Source organism: Chiloscyllium punctatum, chromosome 37, assembly GCF_047496795.1.
Source record: "Chiloscyllium punctatum isolate Juve2018m chromosome 37, sChiPun1.3, whole genome shotgun sequence".
In the NCBI taxonomy this organism is placed as follows: domain Eukaryota; kingdom Metazoa; phylum Chordata; class Chondrichthyes; order Orectolobiformes; family Hemiscylliidae; genus Chiloscyllium; species Chiloscyllium punctatum.
Window position 1 is genome coordinate 68,833,925 of NC_092775.1, and position 26,931 is coordinate 68,860,855.

The following is a 26,931-nucleotide window of genomic DNA, read 5'->3' on the forward strand; positions in this document are numbered from 1 at the left end:
TACGACTCCGAAAACGAGTTACTCGTCTTAAAAATGTAATACAGTTTACGTAGCAATAATTATTTATCATTCGTAACAGTTTACGTAGCAATAATTATTTATCATTCGTAACTTAAAGCCCGCCCCATCTCAAAAGTACTTCCCTATTACGAACAGTGTCTTCGCCAGAACTAGTGTAATAATTAATGCAATGTCCCTAAAGTTACCCATAACAGTGTAATAATGATCTTAACCTCCTCCGTCAAACTGCACAGGGCGGTACAATCTGAATGAGTCAAGGTGAGCTCCTCAGCCAAATTCTTGACTTGCGGAAGTTATTGCGATTCAGCCAGAGGGAAAGGTTGGACCTGAAAAACAACCAGATAATAACAATAGCAGAGACAATAATGATTCGTAACAAGGATTTGACTGCTGAGAAACAGGCGTGGCTTTTGAATGCTGTAAGATCACGGAAGCTCACTCTTGGCCGGGGCATCGACGAAACGGATAAACCCCTAACCAGGATGGACGTGTCGACTGGAAACTGCAGTTCCATGCACCAGGTAAGAGCCGAGTTCCGGGCAGAAAGACTCCCATCTGCGGAACAGAACTTCTGTCTGCTTCATGCCAATTTGCATTTGGTTCGCGTTTGCAAAACAAGAACTGGGTTAGGGTTTACTTTAACGAACCTGATCACCGAGCTTCCTTGTTGTTTACCTCCACTTCACTTGGTAACTGGACACTTTCTCGAGAAGTTGTTTGGTCCGCGTCTTAGAGCAGGTGAAAGAAGAGACGTTTTGGAACATATATTGCAACAATACGTTTGCCGAAAGCCACACACGAGTTATGGATGTTTGTGTTGTTTATTACAGTGCCAGTGAACTATTGAGTCTGTTATATACCAAGTTAAGCTAAGTTTGTAGAGTAATTGTTTTGAGGGATAGAGCAAAACTTTCATTGTTTTTCGGTGTGTGGGGAAACTCCCAATGCTAAATGAGAAGACATGGCTATGGCCTGCGAGCTGTTTCCTATAAACCCCTTGATACTGGCCAATCAGTTTCCCATTCATTCTGGTCTTTGCTAGTTGAACTGCACTTCACCTTACATAATAAGCAGGCCTTTATACAAGCCTTTGTCCTTGCCACTTTCTTACAATGACATGGTCTAATTCTGCAGTTTGGTCATATTATGTCATTATTAGAGTTTTTCAACTTGGGGAGGTGAGGAGTTTCTATCCCCAGAGGGTGGTGAGTCTTGGGAGGTCTCCACCTCTCAAAACTCAGTCATTGAATATGGATTTCGAGCCATTCAGGACATCAGGAGATATCTGGATAATGGAGGAAATGAGCATGAAATAGAAGATCACCCAATGCTGGAGCATGACAGAGAAAGCTCAATGGGTCAAAAGGCCTCCTCCTGCTCCTGTGTGAAATAACTCCACTGAGGCTGGTATGCTGTCACCAAGTCACCCTGTATTTACACACGGACAGTTCTTGACACTGATCTAGCTCCCTCAGAGACAGCTCTCCAGAATAGACAGACCCTCTGACACTCCTGTTTATATCTTTCAGTTAGGGCTCCCTGATTGGACCAGATGAACAGCCCCCAGTCAGGGAGCTCATCTTCGATGAGGTCCATGTGGCTGACCTCATTACAATTATTACACTGTGATCCTTACTTTCTTGTATGCTGAAATCCAGCAGAGTTCCAGCATCTGTCCTGTCTAAAATATGTCTAATTTATAAACTCCACTTTTCACATCCAATATTTCAAAGTGATTTCATAGTCTAAAGAATGTATTTCAAAAGGAATGTATACTGACTGGAGAATGAGCGATTTCGGTATATCAACTCATTCTTCACCTCCTCCACGGCTGTGTCTTCCATCGTCCTTCTCTGTCTACCTGGCATGCTCCAGATTCTGGTTTTCAGAAAAATGACATTGAACTCCTGACTTCTTCCTTCAGTATTCTGCTCTCTAGGAAATCATCAAAGATGGGAGCTGTGCATCCAGACAAAGTGACAACACCATCCAGATATTCGGTGTCCTTGTCTCCCCATTTCTCTTTTCCTTGCTTAAGTGTTTTCTGTCTGAAAGTGTTAACGTCTGGTGGCTATAGCTCATGATTGCAGGCAAATTGGACATTGCATTGGTTTCCCGTGACACCACTCTTACATAGCATCAATAGCTTTCCCTCTAGAAATGCAGTTTTTTTTATGATGTACCATCTACGGTGTGCAGATAATTGAGCAAATAGGTTAAAAATACCAAATTTGGAGATAACTTCATCCAATTTTGGTGTAAAATCAATGGCTAGAAATTTATTTTTAAGAAAATGTAATTGAATGTGATATGAGTGGCAATTTGGAGCTTATCCCGAATTGTCCGAGTGAAAGTGGCAACGAGGAGTTCAAGGAACTGAATGGGACAGCACCCTTATATCAGAAGTTATTTGTCAAGGAGTATTTAGATATCTCTGATTATTGATCAGTTTAACTGGATGGGAATTTAACTGATGTGTAATTTTGCTTTGAGAAATGTGCTGTTAAATTTAGACCAACTGATAAAAATCCTGCTTGCATGCTATGACAAAATAAATCAACCAAGTGAGTTTAGTGTAATGGAACATAAAAATATATGACAAACAGATTTGTTTAAAATTTTTTCCCAGTAATGCAACTTAAGAACACAATAAGTTGTAAGGACACACAAGTACAACATTAAAGGGTGGCACGGTGGTTCAGTGGTTAGCACTGCTGCCTCATAGCACCAGGGACCCAGATTCAATTCCCGCCTTGGGCAACTGTCTGTGTGGAGTTTGCACATTCTCCCTGTGTCTGTGTGGGTTTCTTCAGCGTGCTCTGGTTTCCTCCCATAGTCTAAAGATGTGCAGGTTAGGTGAATTGGCCATGCTAAATTGCCCGTAGTGTGAGGTGCATTAGTCAGGGGTAAATGTAAGGGAATGGGTCTGGGTGGGTTGCTCGTCGGAGGGTCAATGTGGACCCCTTGGGCTGAAGGGCCTGTTTCCACACTGTCGGGAATCTAATCTAATCTAATTTAACAGGCATCTGGATTGGTGGATGAATAGGAAGTGTTGAGAGGGATACGGGCCAAGTGCTGACAATTTGAACTAGATTGATTTGCGATATTTGGTCGGCATGGATGCGTTGGACCAAAGGGTCTGTTTCCGTGCTGTGCATCTCTATGATTCTATGATTTGTTTTTATTTAAAGACAATATGCTTGTTATCCAGTTGGCTGTCAGTTTTCCTTTTCGTATATTGTACTGCAGACTTCAGTATTTTAGCAATTCAGTTCTGATATCTGCAAAGGTTCAACTAAGTTGCTCAGTAAGTGTCTAGCTTGTGCTGTCACCAGTTGCTTAAGTTCTGAAGTTTTGAAGTATGTGACGGAGATCATATGATGTCAATGTTCACAAAAGACAGGTCAGAATTGGCAAAAGGCAGACTTTGCTTGACTTTGGCCTATTAGTAAGAAGAGATCATTAGGCACATTCCTATTCATTCATGATTTGGAGGTGGTATACAAAGTTAGAAATCACACAACACCAGGTTAGAGTCCAACAGGTTTATTTGGAAGCACTAGCTGTCAGAGCACTGCTACTTCATCAGTGTTGTGGTGACTGTGTGACCTTTAACTCTATTCATTCATAAGTGACTGAAAACTAAAATGTAGGTGCAGAAAGTAATTAGAAAAAAAAATGGTTTGTTGGCTTTTATCACAAGAGAATTTAAGTGCAGGAGTACAGATGTCTCACATCAGTAGCTTTGGGTGAGACTGCATCGATAGAATTGATGCTGCTTTCTTCCCCTGAACAAAGGAAGGATATACTTGCCATCAAGGCAGTGTTGTAGACATTCACCAGACTGATTCCGAGGATGGCAGGATTGTTCTGAGAGGAGAGACTGGGGACAGTAGACCTGACCTCTCTACAGTTTGGAATAAAGACAGGAGATCTTATTGAAAATTCTTTCAGAGCTATGCAAGGTAAATGCCGTAGGATGTTTCCCCTGGCTGTGGGGAGTCTATGAACCGTAGGGTAGTGAAGCTTTGGAAGTATTTACCCTCCAAGGCCATTGGAAATTCAGTTATTGAGTATGCTTAAGATAGAGATCAGTAGATTTCTGGACACTAATGGCCAGAAATCAGTTGAATATCAATTTTGCTGAATTTCATGGAGATTTCCTGTTTTTAAGCTGAAAAGAAGGTTTATCGCGCTATTCAGAGAAACCTACCACATTACCTGGTGATTCAGCTTGTCCTATTTTTCCACTCGGGGAAATACTTGGCACTGCTGGGATCTCCCATGATTCTCAGTGCTAGCAACATTTTTCAAGCCCAGCTGTGCATCAATTAAAATGTTACCTGCCAGCCTACTCTTAATTTCCTTTGAATGTCTAGGTTTTAGGGTCATTCAGCACAGAAACAGAGCCTTTGGCCCAACTTGTCCATGCCAACCAGGCATCCCAATCTTTGAAAACAATCTTGGCTATTCACCCTATCCATGCTTCTGATGATTTTATAAACTTCTATAAGGTCACCACTCAGCCTTTGACTTTCAGGTGAAAAAACCCCAGAGTTTTCAGCCTCTTCATATAACGCAAAATCTCCAGTCCCGGCAACTTCCTTGTAAATCTTTTCTGCACCCTCTCAGGCTTAACGATATCCTTCCTGTAGAAGAGAGACCAGAATTGTGTGCTGTATTCTTCAAGTGATGTCACCAATATCCTGTCCAGCTGTAATGTGACGTCCCACCACCTATACTCAATGTTCTGACCAGTGAAGGCAAGCGTGCCAAATGCCTTCTTCACCACCCTGTCTACCTGCACCTCCACTTTCAAGGAAAAATGCACCTGCACCTATAGGTCTTTTTGTTTGGCAGTGCTTCCCAGGGCCCAGCCATTAATTGTGTAAGTACAGCCTCTGGTTTGCATTACCAAAATGCAGTGCCTCACATTTATCCAAATAAAACTCCCTTTGCCACTCCTTGGCCTCTTGGCCCATGTGATCAAGGTCCTGTTATACTCCAAGGTAATCTTCTTCACTATTTACTACACTATCTACTTTGGTGCTATGTGAAAACTTACCAACCATACCCTTTTTATTGACATCAAAATAATTTAGATAAATGATGACAAGCAATGGAACCAGCACCAATAATTGACGCACACCGCTGGTCACAAACCTCCAGTCCAAAAAGCAACCTCTACTACCACCCGCTATCTCCTACCTTAAATCTAATATAGTATCCAATTGGCTAGGTTCCCCTAGAATCCATGCAATTTAACCTTACTAACCAGTCTGCTATGTAGAACTTTATCAATCACTTTGCTGAAGTCCATATAAGCAACATCTACCTCTCTGCCTTCATCAATCTTCTTTGTTCAAAAAACTCAATTAAGCCAGTTAGAGAGAATTTCCCATGCACAAAGCTCTGGTGACTTTCCCTAATCAGTCCTTGCTTTTCCAAATGCATATAAATCCTGTCCCTCAGATTCCCTCCCAACAACATACCCACCACTGATGTAAGGCTCACTGGCCTTTCGTACCCTGGCTTTTCCTTACAGCCTTTTTTCAATTATAGCACCTCCAGTCTTCTGGCACCTTACCCGTAGCTGTTGATGATACAGATATCTCAGTAAAGGCCCCAGCAATCTCATTCTTAGGTTCTCATAAAGTCCTGGGAAACACCTAATCAGTTCCCAGGGATTTATCTACTAAAAATCACTCCTCTTGCTCTCTTTCCTCCCTTCTTATTGTTTGTACAACATTTGTACCCTGGAACATTAAGCTGCCATTCCTGTCCATCCCTGAGCCATGTCTTTGTATGAGCTATGTTATCCCATTCAATGATCCCAACCATACTCTAAGTTAATTTGCCTTGTCTGTCAGGCCTCTTGCATTGAAGTTTAATAATTCTGTATTACCTCTGTCTCTCTGTCTTAACTATTTGGTTTGCTCCCTTTATCTACAGTAAGAGCCTCAGCCTTTTCTGTTTGCTTACTATCGCTTTGGTCCCCTGAACCACCTTTACTCATTTAAAGCCTCCTGAGTATCACTCCAAATCTCCCCTCAAGAATGTTGAAAAGGAGTTCTTCAAATGTTTAAATGGTTCAGAATGAGAAGTTGTTTTTAAAACGTTGTTTGTTAATAGGTTTGTGAATTTCTTCAGGAAATTGCTAACCTGGCAGATAGTGCATATATTATCATTTATGTTTGTAGTTTTCAATATGTTTTTGATAAGATGACAAATTGCGTGATAAAGTTGGAACTTGAGCATTTGTTGGGCACATCTTGTGGTGGATGAAGTGTTGGTTGCACTCGTGAAAGGTAACTTACCACTAACTATGACAGTGGTTTTGTATGAAGATGGATTTCTTCTGGAGTTGACCTTATGTCAATCTGACAGAAATTACACCATAACTTTGCCAGTCAGTTTAGGTATCTGGAAAAGACAAGGTTTGCAAATGAATAACCAAGGAGTAGGCAGGTCATGACTTCTCTTATATAATAACTCTTTTACAATATTTGATACACCTACTCCATTTGTCCATAAATATAATAGAAAGCTGTTGATTGCACTTGCATCCCCTGGCAACCTCAGGAAGTCCAAACTTAGAAAATTAACCATGAACAGTACGCCCACTTCTAAGTTGCGGTGTCTTATCAAAAGCACTAAAATATTTATGACATGACATTCTTCAGTTTGGTTAATGCTTTATGCTCAGCGATTATCTGATGGAATATATTTCCTAACGAATAAACTTTAGAAGGAAGACATCTTCCATATGCTTTGTCGAAAAATTGAAATGAATTATAAATTCATTTACAGTGGATACATATATATTTTCACCAACACAGTGGGCAGAGGCAATATTTTGTATTGCATTTCTGCAGTATGTTAATTAGTGAATGCTGGGCATACATTTGTACTAATTGATACATCACTGAAGGGGAATAGAGCATTTTCTTTTTTTCTTTGATATCTAAGGACTAGTATTCCCAGTAATGTATTTGCAGAAACCTGGGTTATTTAGTGATTTTCTAATCATTAAACAGAACATCTGGAACACTGTACATCAGCTTCAGACCTTGACGACTGAATCTCTGACCCATAGACCTGTCAATAAAGGCCCACACACTGGGAACAGAACATTTCAAACTTTATCCTGCTGTTGCAGAAGACTGTACATGTGATAAGCACTTGTCCTGCAAGCTGAAATTAATGATGCACACAAAGCTGTGCTCCATTGACTTTTAAGCCAAAGAAGGGTACATTATTTCTCCCTCTGTCAATCATTCCAAAGAATTGGACTCTGAACTAATCTGATGATATGTAGATAAGAATGTCAATCATTTTATGCACAGCAAAGCCTATAAAATATTAATGAGTTAAATAGTCAGCTCATATGTTTAAGCTGAAGCTGTACTGTTGTTTAAAACTGTAGGTAAATTCCCTAATTTAGTATTTGAATTTGCTTGTAGATTAGTATTTGCCCCTGTACCAATCTTAACCAGTACCGGATAGGTAAGCTTACCATAGTCATGTCATTTAAATGTGCAAACCTTTGCTAGCGTGATGATATTGATGTTTTCCTTGTGATTGACAGTGTGAGACATGCATTCACCACTCTGTGTCGTTGTACATTGTTAGATTCTGGTTTGTCGGCCACTCCATGTGTATATCTCTGACAGGATATCTATAGTAACTTGAAAATCTTCATTTGTACATGGTTTGGATCACTGCACAACTCTTTGTAGCCGCATTAATCTATGTTCTAGTCACTGCCTCTGCCAGTGGCAGTACTGCTACATGTCTTTCAAAAATTGGATTGAAAACAGTTCAAAAAGGCAGCTCACCTTCATTCTGTCTTAGAGATTAAAGGTCAGCGTTGCCTGAATTTCATGAATGAATTTAAAATGTAAGCAAAGTGCTGCAAAGCAGCATTGTGGCTCAGTGATTAGCTCTGCTGCCTCACAGCACCAGGGACCCGGGTTCAATTTCCACCTTGGGCAACTGTCTGTGTGGAGTTTGCATGTCCTCCCTGTGTCTGCGTGGGTTTCCTCCGGGTGCTCCGGTTTCCTCCCACAATCCAAAGATGTGCAGCTTAGGTGAATTGGCCATGGTAAATTGCCCATAGTGTTCGGAGATGTGTAGGTTAGAGGTAAATGTGGAGTAATGGGGGAGGGGAATGGGTCTGGGTGGGATACTCTTTAGAGGGTGGGTGTGGATTTGTTGGGCCAAAGGGCCTGTAGGGATTCTATTATGTATGTTTGTGCATTATTTTGAAAAGTAGTAGTTTCCTCTATGTCAAAACCAAAAGAAATAATAAGGCTGCAGTAGTGAGTACAGTGGGTTATTTCTTGATTATATGTTTTGTGGAGATAAGTCTCTTGATTAAACTTAAAATATAAGCCATAACTATTAATTTAACCTGGGACAGTGTTTTGTAGAGGAATAAGACGGTGTTATTTTCTGGGTCTGTAGATTGTGATGGAGCAAAAATGACCTTTGCAGTGAGATGTACTTCTTGTCACATGTGGGAGTTTAAAGAGAGTTTAAGGGTTACTGCGGATTATATCTGCCATAAATGCTATTGGATGTGAATCTTATCAGATTGAATGGATTGGTTGGAGAGAAAGTTAGAAGCGATGAGGAATTTACAACAGTATGTGATGGATGGCAGGTATAGGAAGTGGGGAAAGTCTCAGATACAGTCACATAGATGGGTTAACTCCAGGAAAGGTAAGAGAGGTAGGCACCGAGGGCAGGAGTCTTTTGTGGATATACCCATTTCAAACAGGTACGCTGTTTTGGAAAATGTAGGGGGTGATGGATTCTCAGAGGAATGTAGCATGAACAGCCAAGTTTCTGGTATTGAGAATGGCTCTAATGCAATGAGGGGTACATCGGCTTCCAAGAGATCAATTGTATTAGGGGGTTCTGTAGTCAGAGGTGCAGACAGACGTTTCTGTGGCCAGCAGAGAAAAAGCAGAATGGTGAGTTGTTTCCCTGGTGCCAGGATCAAGGATGTCTCAGAGAGGATGCAGAATGTTCTCACGAGGGAGAGGGGCCAGCAAGAGGTCATTGTCCACATTGGACCCAATGATATAGGAAGGGAAAAGCTTGAGATCCTGAAGGGAGATTACAGAGTTAGGCAGAAATTTAAAAAGGAAGTCCTCAAGAGTAGTAATATCTGGATTACTCCCAGTGCTACGAGCTAGTGAGGGCAGGAATAGGAGGATATAGCAGATGAATGCATGGCTGAGGAGCTGGTGTATGGGAGAAGGATTCGCATTTTTGGATCATTGGAATCTCTTTTGGGGTAGAAGTGACCTGTACAAGAAGGACAGATTGCATCTAAATTGGAAGGGGACTAATATACTGGCAGGGAAATTTGCTCGAACTGCTCGGGAGGATTTAAACTAGTAAGGTGGGGCGGTGGGACCCAGGGAGATAGTGAGGAAAGAGATCACTCTGAGACTGGTACAGTTGAGAACAGAAATGAGTCAAACAGTCAGGGCAGGCAGGGACAAGGTAGGACGAATTTCAACGCAAAAGGCCTAACAGGGAAGGCAGATGAATTCAGGGCATTGTTAGGAACATGGGACTGGGATATCATAGCAATTATGGAAACATGGCTCAGGGATGGGCAGGGCTGGCAGCTTAATGTTCCAGGATACAAATGCTCCAGGAAGGATAGAAAGGGAGGCAAGAGAGGGGGGGGGGAGTGGCATTTTTGATAAGGGATGGCATTACGGCTGTGTTGAGGGAGGGTATTCCTGGAAATACATCCAGGGAAGTTATTTGGGTGGAACTGAGAAATAAGAAAGGGATGATCGCCTTATTGGGATTGTATTATAGACCCCCTAAGAGTCAGAGGGAAATTGAGAAACAAACTTGTAAGGAGATCTCAGAAAAACAATAGGGTAGTTATGGTAGGGGATTTTAACTTTCCAAACATCGACTGGGACTGCCATAGTGTTAAAAGTTTAGATGGAGAGGAATTTCTTAAGTGAGTACAAGACAATTTTCTGATTCAGTATGTGGATGTACCTACTAGAGAAGGTGCAAAACTTGACCTACTCTTGGGAAATAAGGCAGGGCAGATGTCTGAGGTGTCAATGGAGGAGAACTTTGGGGCCAGCGACCATTATTCTATTTGTTTTTAAAAAGTGATGGAAAAGGATAGACCAGATCTAACAGTTGAAGTTCTAAATTGGAGAAAGGCCAATTTTTATGGTATTACGCAAGAACTTTCGAAAGCTGATTGGAGGCAGATGTTCGCAGGTAAAGGGACGGCTGGAAAATGGGAAGCCTTCAGAAATGGGATAGCAAGAATCCAGAGAAAGTATATTCCTGTCAGGGTGAAAGGAAAGGCTGGTAGGTATAGGGAATGTTGGATGACTAAAGAAATTGAGGTGGAAAATGTGTTGCTGGAAAAGCGCAGCAGGTCAGGCAGCATCCAAGGAGCAGAAGAATCGACGTTTCGGGCATGAGCCCTTCTTCAGGAATTGAGGGTTTGGTTAAGAAAAAGAAGGAAGCATATGGAAGGTATAGACAGGATAGATCGAGTGAATCCTTCGAAGAGTATAAAGGAAGTAGGAGTATACTTAAGAGGGAAATCAGGAGGGCAAAACGGGGACATGAGGTAGCTTTGGCAAACAGAATTAAGGAGCATCCAAAGGGTTTTTACAAATATATTAAGGACAAAAGGATAACTAGGGAGAGAATAGGGCCCCTCAAAGATCAGCAAGGCGGCCTTTGTGTAGAGCCACAGAAAATGGGGGTGATAATGAATATTTTGCATCAGTATTTACTGTGGAATAGGATATGGAAGATATAGACTGTAGGGAAGTAGATGATGACATCTTGCAAAATGTCCAGATTACAGAGGAGGAAGTGCTAGATGTCTGGAAAAGGGTAAAGGTGGATAAATCTCCAGGACCTGATCAGGTGTACCTGAGAACTCTGTGGGAAGCTAGAGAAGTGATTGTTGGGCCTCTTGCTGAGATATTTGTATCATCGATAGTCACAGGTGAGGTGCCCGAAGACTGGAGGTTGACAAACGTGGTGCCACTGTTTAAGAAAGGTGATAAGGACAAGCCAGGGAACTATAGACTGGTGAGCCTGACCTCGGTGGTGGGCAAGTTGTTGGAGGGAATCCTGAGGGACAGGATGTACATGTATTTGGAAAGGCAAGGACTGATTCGGGATAGTCAACATGGCTTTGTGCGTGGGAAATCATGTGTCACAAACTTGATTAAGTTTTTTGAAGGAGTAACAAAGAGGATTGATGAGGGCAGAGCAGTAGATGTCATCTATATGGACTTTAGTAAGGCATTTCGACAAGGTTCCCCATGGGAGACTGATTAGCAAGGTTAGATCTCATGGAATACAGGGAGAATGAGCCATTGGGATGCAGAACTGGCTCAGAGGTAGAAGACAGAGGTTGGTGGTGGAGGTTTGTTTTTCAGACTGTAGGCCTGTGACCAGTGGAGTGCCACAAGGATCGGTGCAGGATCCTCTACATTTTGTCATTTTCATAAATGATTTGGATGCGAGCATAAGAGGTACAGTTAGTAAGTTTGCAGATGACACCAAAATTGGAGGTGTAGTGGACAGTGAAGAGGATTACCTCAGATTACAACAGGATCTGGACCAGATGGGCTAATGGGCTGAGAAGTGGCAGATGGAGTTTAATGTTGTCGTTCTGTTTGCCGAGCTGGGAATTTGTGTTGCAGACATTTCGTCCCCTGTCTAGGTGACATCCTCAGTGCTTGGGACCCTCCTGTGAAGCGCTTCTGTGATGTTTCCTCCGCCATTTGTAGTGGTTTGAATCTGCCGCTTCTGGTTGTCAGTTCCAGCTGTCTATTGCAGTGATCGGTATATTGGGTCCAGGTCGATGTGTTTATTGATTGAATCTGTGGATGAGTGCCACGCCTCTAGGAATTCCCTGGCTGTTCTCTGTTAGGACTACTATTATAGGACAAGCCAAACAGAGAACAGCCAGGGAATTCCTAGAGACATGGCACTCATCCACAGATTCAATCAATAAGCACATTGACCTGGACCCAATATACCGACCACTGCAACAGACAACTGGAACTGACAACCGGAAGCGGCAGAGACAAACCACTATAAATGGCGGAGGAAACATCACAGAAGCGCTTCACAGGAGGCTCCCAAGCACTGAGGATGTCACCTAGACAGGGGACGAAATGTCTGCAACACAAATTCCCAGCTTGGCGAACAGAACCACACCAACGAGTACCCGAGCCACAAATCGTCTCTCAAACTTTGAAGATGGAGTTTAATTCAGATAAATGCGAGGTGCTGCATTTTGGGAAAGCAAATCTTAGCAGGACTTATTCACTTAATGGTAAGGTCCTAGGGAGTGTTGCTGAACAAAGAGACCTTGGAGTGCAGATTCAGAGTTCCTTAAAAGTGGAGTCACAGGTAGATAGGATAGTGAAGAAGGCATTTGATATGCTTCCCTTTATTGGTCAGAGTATTGAGTACAGGAGTTGGGAGGTTATGTTGCAGCTGGACAGGACATTAGTTAGGCCACTGTTGGAATATTGCATGCAATTCTGGTCTCCTTCCTATTGGAAAAATGTTGTGAAACTTGAAAGGGTTCAGAAAAGATTTACAAGGGTGTTGCCAGGGTTGAAGGATTTGAGGTATAGGGAGATGCTGAACAGGCTGGGGCTGTTTTCCCTGGAACGTCAGATGCTGAGGGGTGACCTTATAGAGGTTTACAAAATTATGAGGGGCATGGATAGGATAATTAGACAAAGTCTTTTCCCTGGGGTCGGGGAGTCCAGAACTAGAGGGCATAGGTTTAGGGTGAGAGGGGAAAGATACAAAAGAGACCTAAGGGGCAACTTTTTCACGCAGAGGGTGGTACGTGTATGGAATGAGCTGCCAGAGGATGTAGTGGAGGCTGGTACAATTGCAACATTTAAGAGGCATTTGGATGGGTATATGAATAGGAAGGGTATGGAGGGATATGGGCCAGGTGCTGGCAGGTGGGACTAGATTGGGTTAGGATATCTGGTTGGCAAGGAGGGGTTGGACCGAAGGGTCTGTTTCTATGCTGTACATCTCTATGACTCTAACGGTAGATGCTGTAAAAAACAAACAAAAACAGTGTTTGCTGGAAAAGCTTAGCAAGTCTGGCAGCATCTGTGAAGAAATATCAGAATTAATGTTTTGGGTCTAATGACCCTTCCGGTTCTGAAACATTAACTCTGATTTCTCTTCACAGATGCTGCCAGACCTGTTGAGCTTTTCCAGCAATTTCTGTTTTGTTTCGTCTATGTCACATTGGCAAGGGGACCCACTGCCTCTCACATGACTGATTTGCAGTTGGTTCCAATTTCCCGCCACATGGCTGCACAGTGTCCTTAAAATAGCTTAGTAAACTGGACGCATCTAAATAATTATTACAGGTTTCAGTCAGAAATACATTTGGAAGGACTTATTCTTAACATTGCAACGTTGTTAGCAGAATAATACTAAGACAATCTTCTTCAGTTATCTCTCCAAAGTATCTCTCATCTCTATGTAGTGACCGCTATCTAAGTTGGAAGATCTGTTTACCATCTTAGGTAACAAATGGCTTGATGTTCTTTATCATGTCTGTCAGTCAACATTTGATGCCCATGATCAGCAATTTTCAGTATATTCTTTCCAATTACAGAATAGGTAAATCAAAGATGGCACTGTCAGCAGGAATTATTCCATAAGCCCTTAAGTCTGACCCTATGAAATCTAATGGCTTTAGATTGAGCAAGGTCATCAATACCTGATCGACTGCCTTTACACTGAACTGACTAAACAACACTGCTTTGCGTTAAACATCATTAGCTTGTAGGAAGCACAGTCACAGAATTCTCTCTGAATGAAGTCTTTAGTGTCCTCCATTCAGTCTTCTACTGCAATACTTAAAAGTGTAACAGTAATTCCCATGAGTTTTATCATGCAGTTGTAGGTAACTCAGAATGCAATGGATGTATAACTGTGAACATTCCTTCTATGAAAATCTGTATGAATAGATCATCATTTGTGTTGCATTCATGCTGGCAATGAAGATCATCACTTCACTCATCTCCATGTTGCAGTTGGCACCAAAGAGCTCTTTGGAAGCTATCCAACTGCAAGTGGTGACTACAAAGTTCAGGAAGAAGAAAGAAATCAAACTCTTTAAAAACATCAGCCTGTTTCAAATTCAATGACTAATTAATACAGCACACTGCAATCCAGTGTCCTGTGTGTACACTAGGTTCAATCACAATCAACAGCACAGTCAGCTAGTTAATGATTTAAACATACATTTTATTTTGAATTCAACAGAAGTCAAGAGCACATGTTATTATACTGCTCATCAGTGTCCTAGGGCATGCCAAAATGTTTGTCAACCATTACTGTTTGAATCAGTTAGTATTCTGTGAGCAGTCTAGTTGGCTAAAATCTCTATAGGCTGGCTTATCCTCTCTCTGACCTCCCATTCCCTATCTCAGTGGGCTGCTCTGAGCTCCTGACTGTTATAATTCATTCTGTGATTGACGGTATAAAACATTGTAGATGGAAATTCTCAATTTGGAGCAAATTCCTGCTAATATTGTGTGGTGATGTGCATCCCATTAAGAGGGGGGAGCACTTGGATTGAGCAAGAAAGGGTTATGTTATGCATTATTAATTTTAGCAGAAAGTTATCCAGTCTGCTGAAGTGCTAGAGAGAGAGAGAGAGAGACTATAAGAGGAGGTCACACCCAAAATCAATCATGGCACGGAAAATAAGATTGAGTTTAGGATGATGCTGCCTTGCACTAAGTAATTAAAAATACCTGACAACCTCAGGGTGAAGAGATAAAAGAAACCTGAGAAAATAGAAAATTAGATATTTGCAAACAGCCATGTTACCCCATGGAGTTACCCATTGGTGATTTATGTATTTTGAAGCTTCAAAATGTATCTTTTCATTGGAACAAAATCTGATTTGGCCGTGATTAGAGTGCTGTATAAAGGCTTTTAGATGTTGATCTATAGCCAGGAAACCATGACTTGCTGGGACAATTGAGCTCAAAAACTTTAGAGATTTTGTTGCCATGGAGCATCTTGGGGTGTGAATTTTGTTGAGCTCAATGAAAGCTCTCCTTAGTATTTATTTTCAGGGAAAGGGAGTTTGATTGGCAGACATTAAAAGGGTCTTTTTGCTATTAATTTGTAGTCTTGACTTGGAGTGGTAAGTTTCAAGAGCAATGAATGTGTCACTCCATTCGCTGCATAGACAGACTTAGGACAAAATACCGGCTTTGTAAAGCTGCTGCTGGAATGGTACAAATTGACCGACATGTTGTGATTTTCAACTTAAGGAGGTTCTCTTCCTTGCTATGATATGTTCACTGATTTCAGCGTTAAGAACTATACACATTATTAAGACACCGAAATTTTATCTGTAAAATCTTAACCACTGTTTCTTCAATTAAGCTTTATTTAGTTGCTTTCTTGTTTGAAGCAATAAATATTGGATAAGTGACATCTTAGTTGTACTGCCTAACAGGCATTGATACCAAGGAGACAGTGAGGAGTGATTGGAAGGAGTGCTTTCAGTGGGAAGGAGAGGAGGGCTGAGATAATAACAGAGCATATAAGGGTGAATGAAGGCAGTGAAGAAGCTGGAGCAAAATAATTTAGTATTTTGGGAAAGTTAGGGACATCATTTGACTACTGTTGTGAGGAAGGAGGAGTAGCGTTGGAGGAGGAGAATACTAGGTCAGTGCTTTATTGGCATGGGTGTTGTATTTATAGAGTGATAAAGAATTGGGAAAGGTCAATAAGATTAGATTAGATTACTTACAGTGTGGAAACAGGCCCTTTGGCCCAACAAGTCCACACCGACCCGCCGAAGCGCAACCCACCCATTCCCCTACATTTACCCCTTTACCTAACACTACGGGCAATTTAGCATGGCCAATTCACCTGACCTGCACATCTTTGGACTGTGGGAGGAAACCGGAGCACCCGAAGGAAACCTACGCAGACACAGGGAGAACGTGCAAACTCCACACAGTCAGTCGCACACAGACTCCACACAGATAAGTAACTTTTTGGACAATAAGAGAAGTAGCTCTTCATGGACTGCAGAGAAGGTATGTAGTTTGCAGCAGTACTTGGGGGAGATGGGAGAAGGAATTAAATGGTAGCTCAGACGATTGGATCTGACTTAGTTTGTTGCTCCAGAAGTGTTAATGACATCCTTGAACAGGTTGATTAGAAATAAAAATGGTTCAAATTAAGCATTTTCATGTAACAGGAAGTTGGCTAATGTGATGCCACTATTTGAGAAAGATGGTAAGGAAATGCCAGGGAACAGTAGACTGATGAGCCTGACATTGGTGGCGAGCAAGTTGTTGGAGGGAATCCCCTGAGGGACTTGCATGTATGTATTTTTAAAGGCATGGACTGATTAGGGATAGTCAACCTGGCTCTGTGCGTGGGAAATCATGGCTCACTAACTTGAGTACCTGAAGATGTAACAAAGCAGATTGATGAGGCCAGAGCACTGGACATGATCTATATGGGCTTTAGTAAGGTGTTTGATAAAATTTCTCATGGAAGGCTGGTTAGCAAGATTAGATCACATGGAATACAGTGAGTACTACAAAACTGACAGAAAGATACATATGTGAAGTTCTTACACCATGTGGGCAGGGTGAGGAGAGAGGTGAAACTGCTGGTATGAAAGTGGAGATGAGTCAGGGTAGAGGCGACAGCAATCATTTGGGGGTGGGAAGACTGGCATACAGTCATGGGGAGAATGGAGGGAAAGAATGTGACAAGGTTTAAAGATCAGTGGATGAACAAGGCTCCGGTGTTGAATGGAATAAGAGCTAAAAAGAATCAAAAGTATATCAAGCCAGAGTCATAAAACCCCATGACTACTTTGTTTGGGGGCGGGGTCATGTCGAGGTGGAATTTGAGAGTTTTCTCCGGGAACTTGCATTGTGAAAGTAAGGTTGGCTTTTGAAGGATTCCTGTCTCAGATTCAAGTCAGAAAAATAAGATGCAAATTCTCTATATTCAGAAAAGCTTCAGCCTTAATGTTAATGTCCCTGATCGCTCTCAACTAACTTGATTCCTGACCAACTACAAGAGACTGCCAAAGGACTGGGGAGAATGTTTTGGGGTAATTGTGATTAGGGAATTTAAAAGTTTAATGGGCGTGAAGAATTTGACAAGAAAACTTGTGGTGTTGTGGACAGAGTTTTTTTTAAAATTCATTTGCGAGATTAGGCCAGCATTTATTGCCCATCCCAAAGAGTCAACCATATTGCTATGGGTCTAGAGTCACAAGTTAGCCAGACAGGTAAGAATGGCAGTTTCCTTCCATGAACGACATCAGTGAATCAGTAGTTTTTTCTGATAATCTTCATTAAACTCTTATTCCAGAGACTTTTATTTTCTTGATTTCTAATTCCACCATCTGCCGTGCCGGGATTCAAAGCTGGATCCGCACAACGTTATTTGGGTTTCTAGATTAACAGTCCAGTGATAATCCACTAGGCCATCCCCTCACCCCTAAGTCAAGGGATTGTTTATGGTTTAACAGAATGAAGATGAACCATAGTTTTGATGTCTGAATTAAAGCCTCACTGCCCCGTGAGAGGGAATCAGAAAATCAAGAAACCACTGGCTTTTGTCTGTGACAGGATGTTAAAGGTGGGGCGTGTGTAGAGTCTTGAACACTTGTGTGTCTTTGCAATCTGTTAGCCTTGGCGTGGGGTGGGTGTGTTCATTTTGGCATTCGCTGATGATGTGTTCCTCATGATCATGGACCCAGCTGATTTGTCGTGGATGCATGAGTGCCAGGGGTTCAGTGTCCTCTGCAAGGATCAATTGGAGTAAATATTTGGGACTTCTGGTCAGTCTGTGGCAGGTGAACCATCTGCATGTGGAGCTTGTGCTTTGTGTGGAATACCACTGAGCTCTTCTACTTGGGAGTCCATCTTTGCCCTGCTGAGGGATCCTGGCCAGCTAATTAACCTGAAATGATAAAATGATTGAATCTCAATTTGAGGACATCAATTAGAGAGAGAGAGATCAGGGAGTCTTGGGCTGCTATCTCCCTCTCTTCCACATGCTGGGCTTATGGACTGCAATGAACTATGTGTAATACTGTGATACGTCACTTCATTTCACTCCTAGGGTAGAAGTTGTGTCATTTTACACATGCGAATACATATCTACCCTGGAGTGGGTCTATGTTCACAGGAAGACTCCCAGGGAGCAGGCCTGCATTTACATGTGTTTACAAGGAGACTTCCTGGGAGCAGGTGCATTTACAGGAAGGCTTTCTGGGAGTGGGCCGGTGTATACAGGGAGGCTGCCAAGGAGCAGTCTGCGTTTACAAGGAAACTCCCCGAGAGTGGGCCTGCATTTACCAGCAGACTCACTGGGAATGGGCCTGCGTTTATGGGGAAATTCCCGGGGCAGGTCTGTGTTTACATGGAAACTCCCCAGAAGCAAGCCTGCATTTACAGGGAGGCTGCCCAGGAGCGGGTCTGTGTTTACAGGGAGGCTGCCCGGGAGCGGGCCTGCATTTACAGGGAGGCGGCCTAGGAACTGGCCAATGTTTACAGGGAGGCTAGGCGAAAGTGAGGACTGCAGATGCTGGAGATCAGAATCTAGATTGGAGTGGTGCTGGAGGGGCACAGCAGGTCGGGCAGCATCCGAGGAGTAGGAAAATCAACATTTCAGGCAAAAGCCCTTTGGGCAAAAGGGCTTTTCCTGCTCCTCGGATGCTGCCTGACCTGCTGTGCTTTTCCAACACCACTCTAATCTTTGCAGGGAGGCTGCCGGGAGTGAGCCTGCATTTACAGGGAGGCTGCCTGGGAGGGGGCCTGCGTTTACAGAGTGGCTGCTTGGAAGCGGGCCTGCGTTTACAGGGTGGCTGCCTGGGAGGGGGCCTGCGTTTACAGAGTGGCTGCTTGGAAGCGGGCCTGCGTTTACAGGAAGGCTGCCCAGGAGGGGGCCTGCGTTTACAGGGAGGCTGTCTAGGAGTGAATTGCGATTTATAAGGAGTCTGTTTGGGAGTAGGTCAGTATTGTAGGAAGGCTGTGAGGGCTATATTTGCTAATAGTTTGTATCACCTTTAACACAGCTACGATGGGAACCCATTGCTATCGATGGTTTGTTGGATTTTTGGTATAATGAGAATCCTTTCAGAGTCATCGGGATTTGGAATAGTCGACCTGAAATGGCAGCTGATTCTGTAAATAATTTCAAGGGGTTTTGGATAGATCATTGAGGGTGAATACCTTGCAGCATTATTTGAACCTATGGCTTCTTCTCTGTAATCACAATCATACATGAATAGGTGCTTAAGCTAGGACAAATGTTCGGCACAACATCGTGGGCCGAAGGGCCTGTTCTGTGCTGTATTGTTCTATGTTCTACTAGCCATTTGGATACAGAACTGGCTCGAAGGTAGAAGACAGTGGGTGGTGATAGAGGGTTGCCTTTCAGACTGGAGTCCTGTTGTTGTGGGGAAAATTACAGCCTTGGAGTCAGAGTCGGGGTTCAATGACAGAGTTTATTGTATAAGGAAATACCGGAGCTCCTGGGAGAGAAAGATACCAACAGCACAGTGCTCAGCTGCGAGTCTTTTCTCAACCCAGAGCATATGTAAAGACACTTTTATACATTTTGTAATACAAGAGGTCAGTAATGAGGTTATTGTCTTTGTAGCATAGTTTGTTTATTGTAAACATTGCAGAATCGTTGACAGTTTCGATGTAGTCATTGTCAGTTCTGGCGCAACTTTTGTTAATTTCAATGCGATCATTGTCAGTTTTTCAGTGCAGACATTGTCAATTTCAATGTCTGCATAGAAGTCCATTGCTGTAGTAATGGGCATTAATCGCTCTTCCTGAAAGGGATGATTACTGCTGCCCTGGCTATTATCACTTTGCATTGAGTTTGTTTCAAACTGTTAGCATTTCTGTCAAAGGTGTTGGCTGGATCCAGATACTTCGGTGGGTAGTATATGCTATTCATGTGTATTCTCCCCCCCACCTGCCTTAAACTGATCAATTAGGTTGTGAGTGCATTGTGCTGGCATTCTGTTGGCCCAAGGCAGTGTCTGTGTTTGCTCTGCTGTCTCTCTCCATATTGTGGTCTGGCTGCCATCTTGTGCATTAAGGGGCCAATTTATGGCTCAGTGGCCATCTTGTGTGTCCATGTGTCGAGTGTCACCTTGCCCCGTGCCATCTCCCACTTCATTCCCCCCTTTGTCGTCAAGGAGGTGACTTCGGAGATCTCCCACAGACCACACAATTTGCATGTAGAGGTGGGTCATCTCTGGGAGCTTCTCCTCCCGAGGGGTATCATGGAGTGCCAGTTTCATTGGGGGCTTTTCCGTGGTGACATTCACTGCTAGTACAGTTCTCGTCGGTAGTGCCTTACAGCAGAGATTTAAGCACCTGAGACCCAAACAGAATACCAGCATGAGTGCAATGAGGGTCCCCAAGATTTACCTATCAACCAATTTAGCAAGCTGTCTGTAATTGTGGCTCCCTGTCAAAAGTTATCTAGCTGGTCTTGGATATACTTGATGGCTTCTGTAATGTTATAAGAGGCATGGGTAATACAATTCTCACCAATAATTGTACAAATTCCCTCTTGCTGTGCTAATTGATAATCCACCGTGTAATGTGTCTGCTGTGTGTAGAATCTGAGTTCAGCCAGCTCTGTATTAATTGCATCCAGAGCTTTTGAGGTATCATTGCCTAAGATAGTCAGGCCACATAGAAGGTAATTTCAGTTTTTAGCACTGCCGACCCCTGCTGCGCCCCCCCAAAGATAGAGATCCCAAGAATTCATATCCCAGTGATGATCCCAAAGTGGTGGGACCTGCCAGTCAGTACAGCACTCCTGACTGATGGAGCGTGTCACTCTCCTTCTCTGAACATGTCCCCCAACGGGGCATGGTACAGTAAGAGGCGCAATTGTTCCTACCGTGAACAAGATTGGGAGGTCTGGGATGTCTGTCGCATAAGTCTCTTTAAATAGAAAAACAAATCCCTTCACTACTCGGTAACATTCATTGTCCTGTCCTTCCGTCTGTCTGTCCACTCATGTTGCCCCTGATCCCCCAGGTGCCCCCTCCTTCCAGCTAGTAAGTATCGAATGGGTACATCCATGTGACAGAGCTGACATGAGCGTCATTGCACTGACCGCATATGAATTGTCTGCCTGCTGTCACATTCAAGCATGCCTGCGGTGCAGGTAAACTGTCCCCTAGTGACTGTACACTGCCGATAAGTGTCCTGTGTCTGGGCGCATGAGGCATCTTTGGGAAGCAGGTGGTAAATGCATCCCCATCCCTGCCCTGTGAAACAGAGTAGGAAATTACCATCTTTTAAATGGGTCTTCCCCTCGTCCTGCCCAGCTGTACACATCTTCCCTGGAGTCCCCGTTTGTATTTCCCTATCTGCCCTGTACACGGTACTCCCGAGGTGTCCACTGTGTACAGGTCAGGATGGGGTCCACACTGGGGTGGCCATAAGTAGGGATTCTTCTGATCGTGCCAGTGGGTAGCAGACAGTTCAGTTTCCATGTAAACTTAGGTGGGTTTTATACAAGACGCTATCATCAAATCCTGACATGCTCCTGACAGTCGTGACACTTAAACACAGTGAAATACAGATAGGTATATACATTTTGCAGTTAAAATAAAATTATCAGTCTTTGCTTTCATCAGAAGGTGTAGTCATACTTCTGTATGGTTTGTTCTGTTATGTTTTCCGTACTCCCCCTGGGATGACCATCTTGTCTGTGTTCCTGTTTGCACCTGGGGAATGGACAATGACATTAGTTTGGTCGCTGGAGTCTTTAAACGGTTTTAGTTGGGTCCAGTGCTTCCATGTGCCTTTTCCTTGAATGTCTATGCAAGCCCAGGTGTCCCCACTTATTACCACGTCATATGGCCCATTCCATTTTGGGGCTAAGCCTGGTTTGTCGGGCAGTGCTTGCACCAGGACATGGCTTCCTGCTGCTGGGACCTCAGGGAAGATTTTGAGCTCCCCTGCCTTGTCCTTTTTGTCCTGTTTGTCAATTACAGATTTCCATATTCCTTTCAATTGGGCGCTTAGTTTTACCACCCCCCCCCCAATTTTGTCTTTTAATGGACCCACATTGGTGCCACCTTTGATTATTGTCTCTGGCAATTGCATTGCTCGGCCGGTCATTAATTCATATGGTGTTAACCCGGTTGCCTGATTTGTGTGGCTCTTAATCTCATTAGTATGGCTGGCAGCACTTCAGCCCATATTCTGCCTGAGGCTTGCATAGCCTTAAAGTATTTTTGTGCGTTCTATTCCCGCCTCAGGCGACTCTCTGTGTGGAGTTTGCACATTCTCCCCGTGTCTGCATGGGTTTCCTCCGGATGCTCCGGTTTCCTCCCACAGTCCAAAGATGTGCAGGCCAGGTGAATTGGCCATGCTAAATTGCCCGTAGTGTTAGGTAAGGGGTAGATGTAGGGGTATGGGTGGGTTGCGCTTCGGCGGGTCGGTGTGGACTTGTTGGGCCGAAGGGCCTGTTTCCACACTGTAAGTAATCTAATCTAATCTAATCTATTCATTCTCTCTACCATCCCCGACCTCTGGGGGTGATAAGGAATGTGACATTTTTGTCTAATTCTGAGTAATTGGCAGACAGTCTTCACGATTTTGCCTGTAAAATGCGTCCCTTGGTCGGAGTCGATCTGGAGGGGGCACCCCCACCCCTCCACCTTGGGATTACCTCCTCCACTAATATTCTGGCCACAGTGGTTTCAGTGCAGTATTTGGTTGGGAATGCCTCTACCGACCGGGTGAATTGTGATGACCAGGCAATGCCTTTTCCCATGGGAAGTTGGTAGTGGCCCTGTAAAATCCATCTGAAGGTGTTCCCATGGTCCCCTAGGTCTGGGCTGGTGACTCATCCTAACTTATATGGGTCTCCCTGGGTTATGTTGTGCACAAACCATGCATCTGCGGCAGTACTTGGCCAAATCTCTTCCCATTCCCTTCCACCACCACTCTCTCCCTAGGCTTGCTATCATGGCCTGTCTATCTGGATGGGAGACCCCATGGTTTAGTTCAAGCAATGTGTTCTGTATACTTGCTGGTGTAACCACCTTACCAGCTCACCTCCTGACACTATCCTCCCCTTTAAATGCCCTCTGCAGTTTCCATTGCTCTCTCTCTTCCTGTGGGGTGTCCTCCTGTAGCTGCTGAATTTGGATAGTGTCTTTTGCTAATTCAATAGTGGCTATTGCCGCCTTGTCTATGGCTTCTTGATCTAGGGCTTTCTGAACAGCTCAGTCTGCGATCTTGTTTCCTTTGAATTTTAGCCAACCTGGACTCTCTTTTTCTGGCTCCTTTCGATGGACTTTTATTTTTATTACTGCAGCCTTTTTTGGCTGTTCACTGGCATGTAATAGCGCCTGAATTCTTAATTGGTGTCTGCTAGGGGCTTGCCCCTGCAGTGGTGAACCCTCTTTTGCCCCATGCCACCATATAGTCATGGACTACACTGAAGGCATATCTACTGACGGTATGCATATTCACGGTTTTTCCTTTTGCTAGTTCAAGTGCTTTGGTAAGTGTTACCATTTCTGCTACCTTGCGGACTGATTTCCATCAATCCTTCCAGACATAACTGTTTCTAACTCATCATTTACCACAGCCCATCTGTTCGGGGCAACCCTGCTACGTATTTTCTTGACTCGTCCATGAAGGGGGTCTCCTTGGCTTGTGTAGGGGCATATCCTTTCCTCTCCCGCTATCTTCATCAGTAGCTATTTCCCCACAGTTGTTCGGTTCCAATGTCTAGAATTCCCTGAGCTGGGTTTTTCTCCCCTATCCCTAACTATTCATTTATCTTGGGACTCTGGGTGTAATGGTATAGACTAGAATCTGTTGGCTATGTCTGCAACAGTGAAAATCTTGTGTTCAGGGGCCAAGCCGTTTAAAATGGTGGAGGGTCTGCTACAATGGAGTACAATTTGGGGGTGACCTTATTTAGTCCTGTATAATCGATGGTGAGCCAGTAACTCCCATCAGGCTTTATTACTGGCCATGTCGGAGAATTAGTTCTACTTGTGGTTGCTTTCAGGATTCCCTATTTCACTAGTCCTTTTATTATCTCCACAACTGCTTCTTCTGCTTCGGGTTTTATCGGGTATTGCTGGTGGGGCTTATGCTCTGGTTTGAGAACCCTTATCAGGTCAATATTGACTAGACCTGTACCTAACTTGTTTCTGCCTATTCTCTGGGAACAGAGGTGCAGATGGCTCTGAATCCCCCCTTTTCGAGGTTCCAGTCCCTTCTGGTGACTGGAGCAACTTTAATAGTTTCTAGGTGACTTGTACATTTCCCACTCTTGGTCTTTCGACTGTCCTGTCTGGGCCAAATCAATTTCCCTTTTCAGACAATCAATTAGAGCATTATATTCTCTCATGAGATCATTACCCATTATGGTGCCCTCATTATTTTGGCACACACAGAATTTCATGGGGGTATGTATATTATTTATTTCTACGAGGGTAGTTTCACTTAGGTAAGCTAGTGTTTTATCCCTTCCTACCCCAGTTAACTGAATCATTTTATTTATGTGGGGTAAGGGTAAGTTTGTGATGGATACAGTCGCTCCTGTATTTACTGGCATTTCACATTTCCTCCCTCCTATTACTGTGGGCATGTAAATTCTCCCCTCTTCCTTACTGTACGAATGGGGGCAGCTGGTTGTCAGCTCTGCTGACCTCGAGATTCCCGTGGTTCCACAGTGTTCCAGGTGGTGCTTGGCAGTGCCACATGCTTTTCCCAATACACTGCTTCGATGTGTCCTATTCTGTTGCAATGTCTGCAGTACTTTACATTGTCCCCTGCTCTAACTCTTGTATTTTGTCTTCTACTCCAGCTCTTTAACTTGTTCCTGGTCCTTCTCTGACCTACTCTTAGAGGCACTCACTTGTTCAATTAGGCCTCCTAATTGGTATATTAACGTTAATCCTTTTTTTAAACTTTTATTCCGTTTCTGTTTACCTATCCACACTCTCTCATTGTGCTAATGTCCAGGATGGATCCCAACCACTTTTCTTCATCTGCTCTGTCAATCCTTGTCTGTTTGCCTTGTATTTCAAGAGAACCTACAGTATCACCCTTAAAACGTTGATCTGCCATTTAGCAGATCGTGTACCCCTGATACCACCAACAGTAAAGTGTTCCCAGCCAGAACGTCTCTACCCCCTGGCTAATAATACTGTCCCAGCACCATCCTTCTGGCCATAACAGCCTCCTAGCAAGGTGTGCTCTCTACCGGAGGGACTTCTGTATCCACCTGGCCACGAATATTAATCGGTACCTACTGGTCAGCTGGAAATGCTGGCTCAATAAAGGTGTGCTGTCTACCGGGACTCCTCTACCCTCCTGGCCACCTCCTAATGTTCGAACACCTTCTGAGAGGCCCAGAAACCTACCTCTGGCCTGGTGTGCTCTCTACTGATGGGACTATTTACCCTCTTGACCATCGCCACTATTCAAACCCTTGTCATTCTACTACGGACTGACAGGGTATCGTGGTCATGCTCCCCACCTTGTTTATGTGCACTCCACTGAGGTTTGGCTCTTGGTCAGAGTGATCAGCTCCTCTTCCTCACTACATTGGAAATTATAAATACAAACATCACCCAACTTTTAACTTAAACTCTAACTGGACTCTGCGTTGTTAGCCCCTACAGAGTCCAATGTTACCTGACTTTGCCACTTGTGCTTTATAACTCCGAGTGCCCTTGGCGCCTCAATTCCCACTTCAAATCCCAACCTTCGCGTGGGGAGGCTACCCCTCTTAACACCCATTTTAAGGTAGGACTTTTGAGACAGGCACTACCTTGTCTTCAGGCTGTTTCAGCACAAGTAGCAGTTTCTTACAACAGTTAGTACTCTTAAACACTTATTCTCCACAAACATGGACGTAACATTTTTAACTCAGCACTGTAGTAAGTTGGACATTACAATCGGTATATTTTTAAAACTGTGTCCCTGGCCCGGTCTGACTCTTCCCATTTGCAGGTACAAATTGGTTCTTACCCCAGCCCCCTGATCGTGGCCTTCGACCAGGGCACCAGTAATAAGGACCCAGCTAGCAGCGCCAATTGTTGTGGGGGAAAATCACCAGCCTTGGAGTCAGAGTCTGGTTCAATGACAGAGTTTATTATGCAATGAAATACCGGAGCTCCGGGAAGAGAAAGACACTAACAGCACAGTGGTCAGCTGCGAGTCTTCTCTCAACCCAGAGCACATGTAAAGACTTTTATACGTTTTGTAATACAATAGGTCAGTGATGATGTTATTTTCTTTGTAACATGGTTTGTTTGTTGTAAACATTGCAGAATCATTGACAGTTTTGATACAGTCACTGACAGTTTCCGCGCAGCCTTTGATAATTTCAGTGTGGTCGTTGTCAGTTTCAGTACAGACATTGTCAGTTTCAGTGTCTGTGCGGAAGTCCATTGCTGTAGTAATAGGCGCTAATCACTCTTCCTGAAGGGATGATTACTGCAGCCCTGGCTATTATCAATTTGTATTGAGTCCGTATCAAACAGTTAGTATTTATATCAAAGGTGTTAGCTGGACCCAGACACTTTGGTGGGCAGTATACATGACTCGCCTTAAACTAATAAACTAGGTTGTGAGTGCATTGTGCTGGTATTCTGGTGGGTCCAGGCAATGTCTGTGTTTGCTCCGCTGTCTCTCTCCATTTTGTGGTTCGGCTGTCATCTTGTGTGTCAAGTGGCCAATGTATGGCTCAGGGGCCATCTTGTGTGTCTAGTGTCACCCTGCCTCGTGCCAGCCCCACTTCACTGTAATCAGTGGTGTGCCA

The 26,931-nt window shown here is 43.7% G+C and overlaps 1 protein-coding gene across 1 annotated transcript in view; it reads left to right on the forward strand.

Moving 5' to 3' along the window:
- The first annotated feature begins 241 nt into the window (after positions 1-241).
- LOC140463192 (uncharacterized) overlaps positions 242-26,931 on the forward strand; it is a 127,890-nt gene continuing 101,200 nt past the window's right edge. Inside the window, exon 1 of the mRNA XM_072556983.1 lies at positions 242-542. Within this exon, the coding sequence (XP_072413084.1) occupies positions 270-542 (273 nt within the window). The 5' untranslated portion in view covers positions 242-269. The remainder of the gene's footprint in view (positions 543-26,931) is intronic.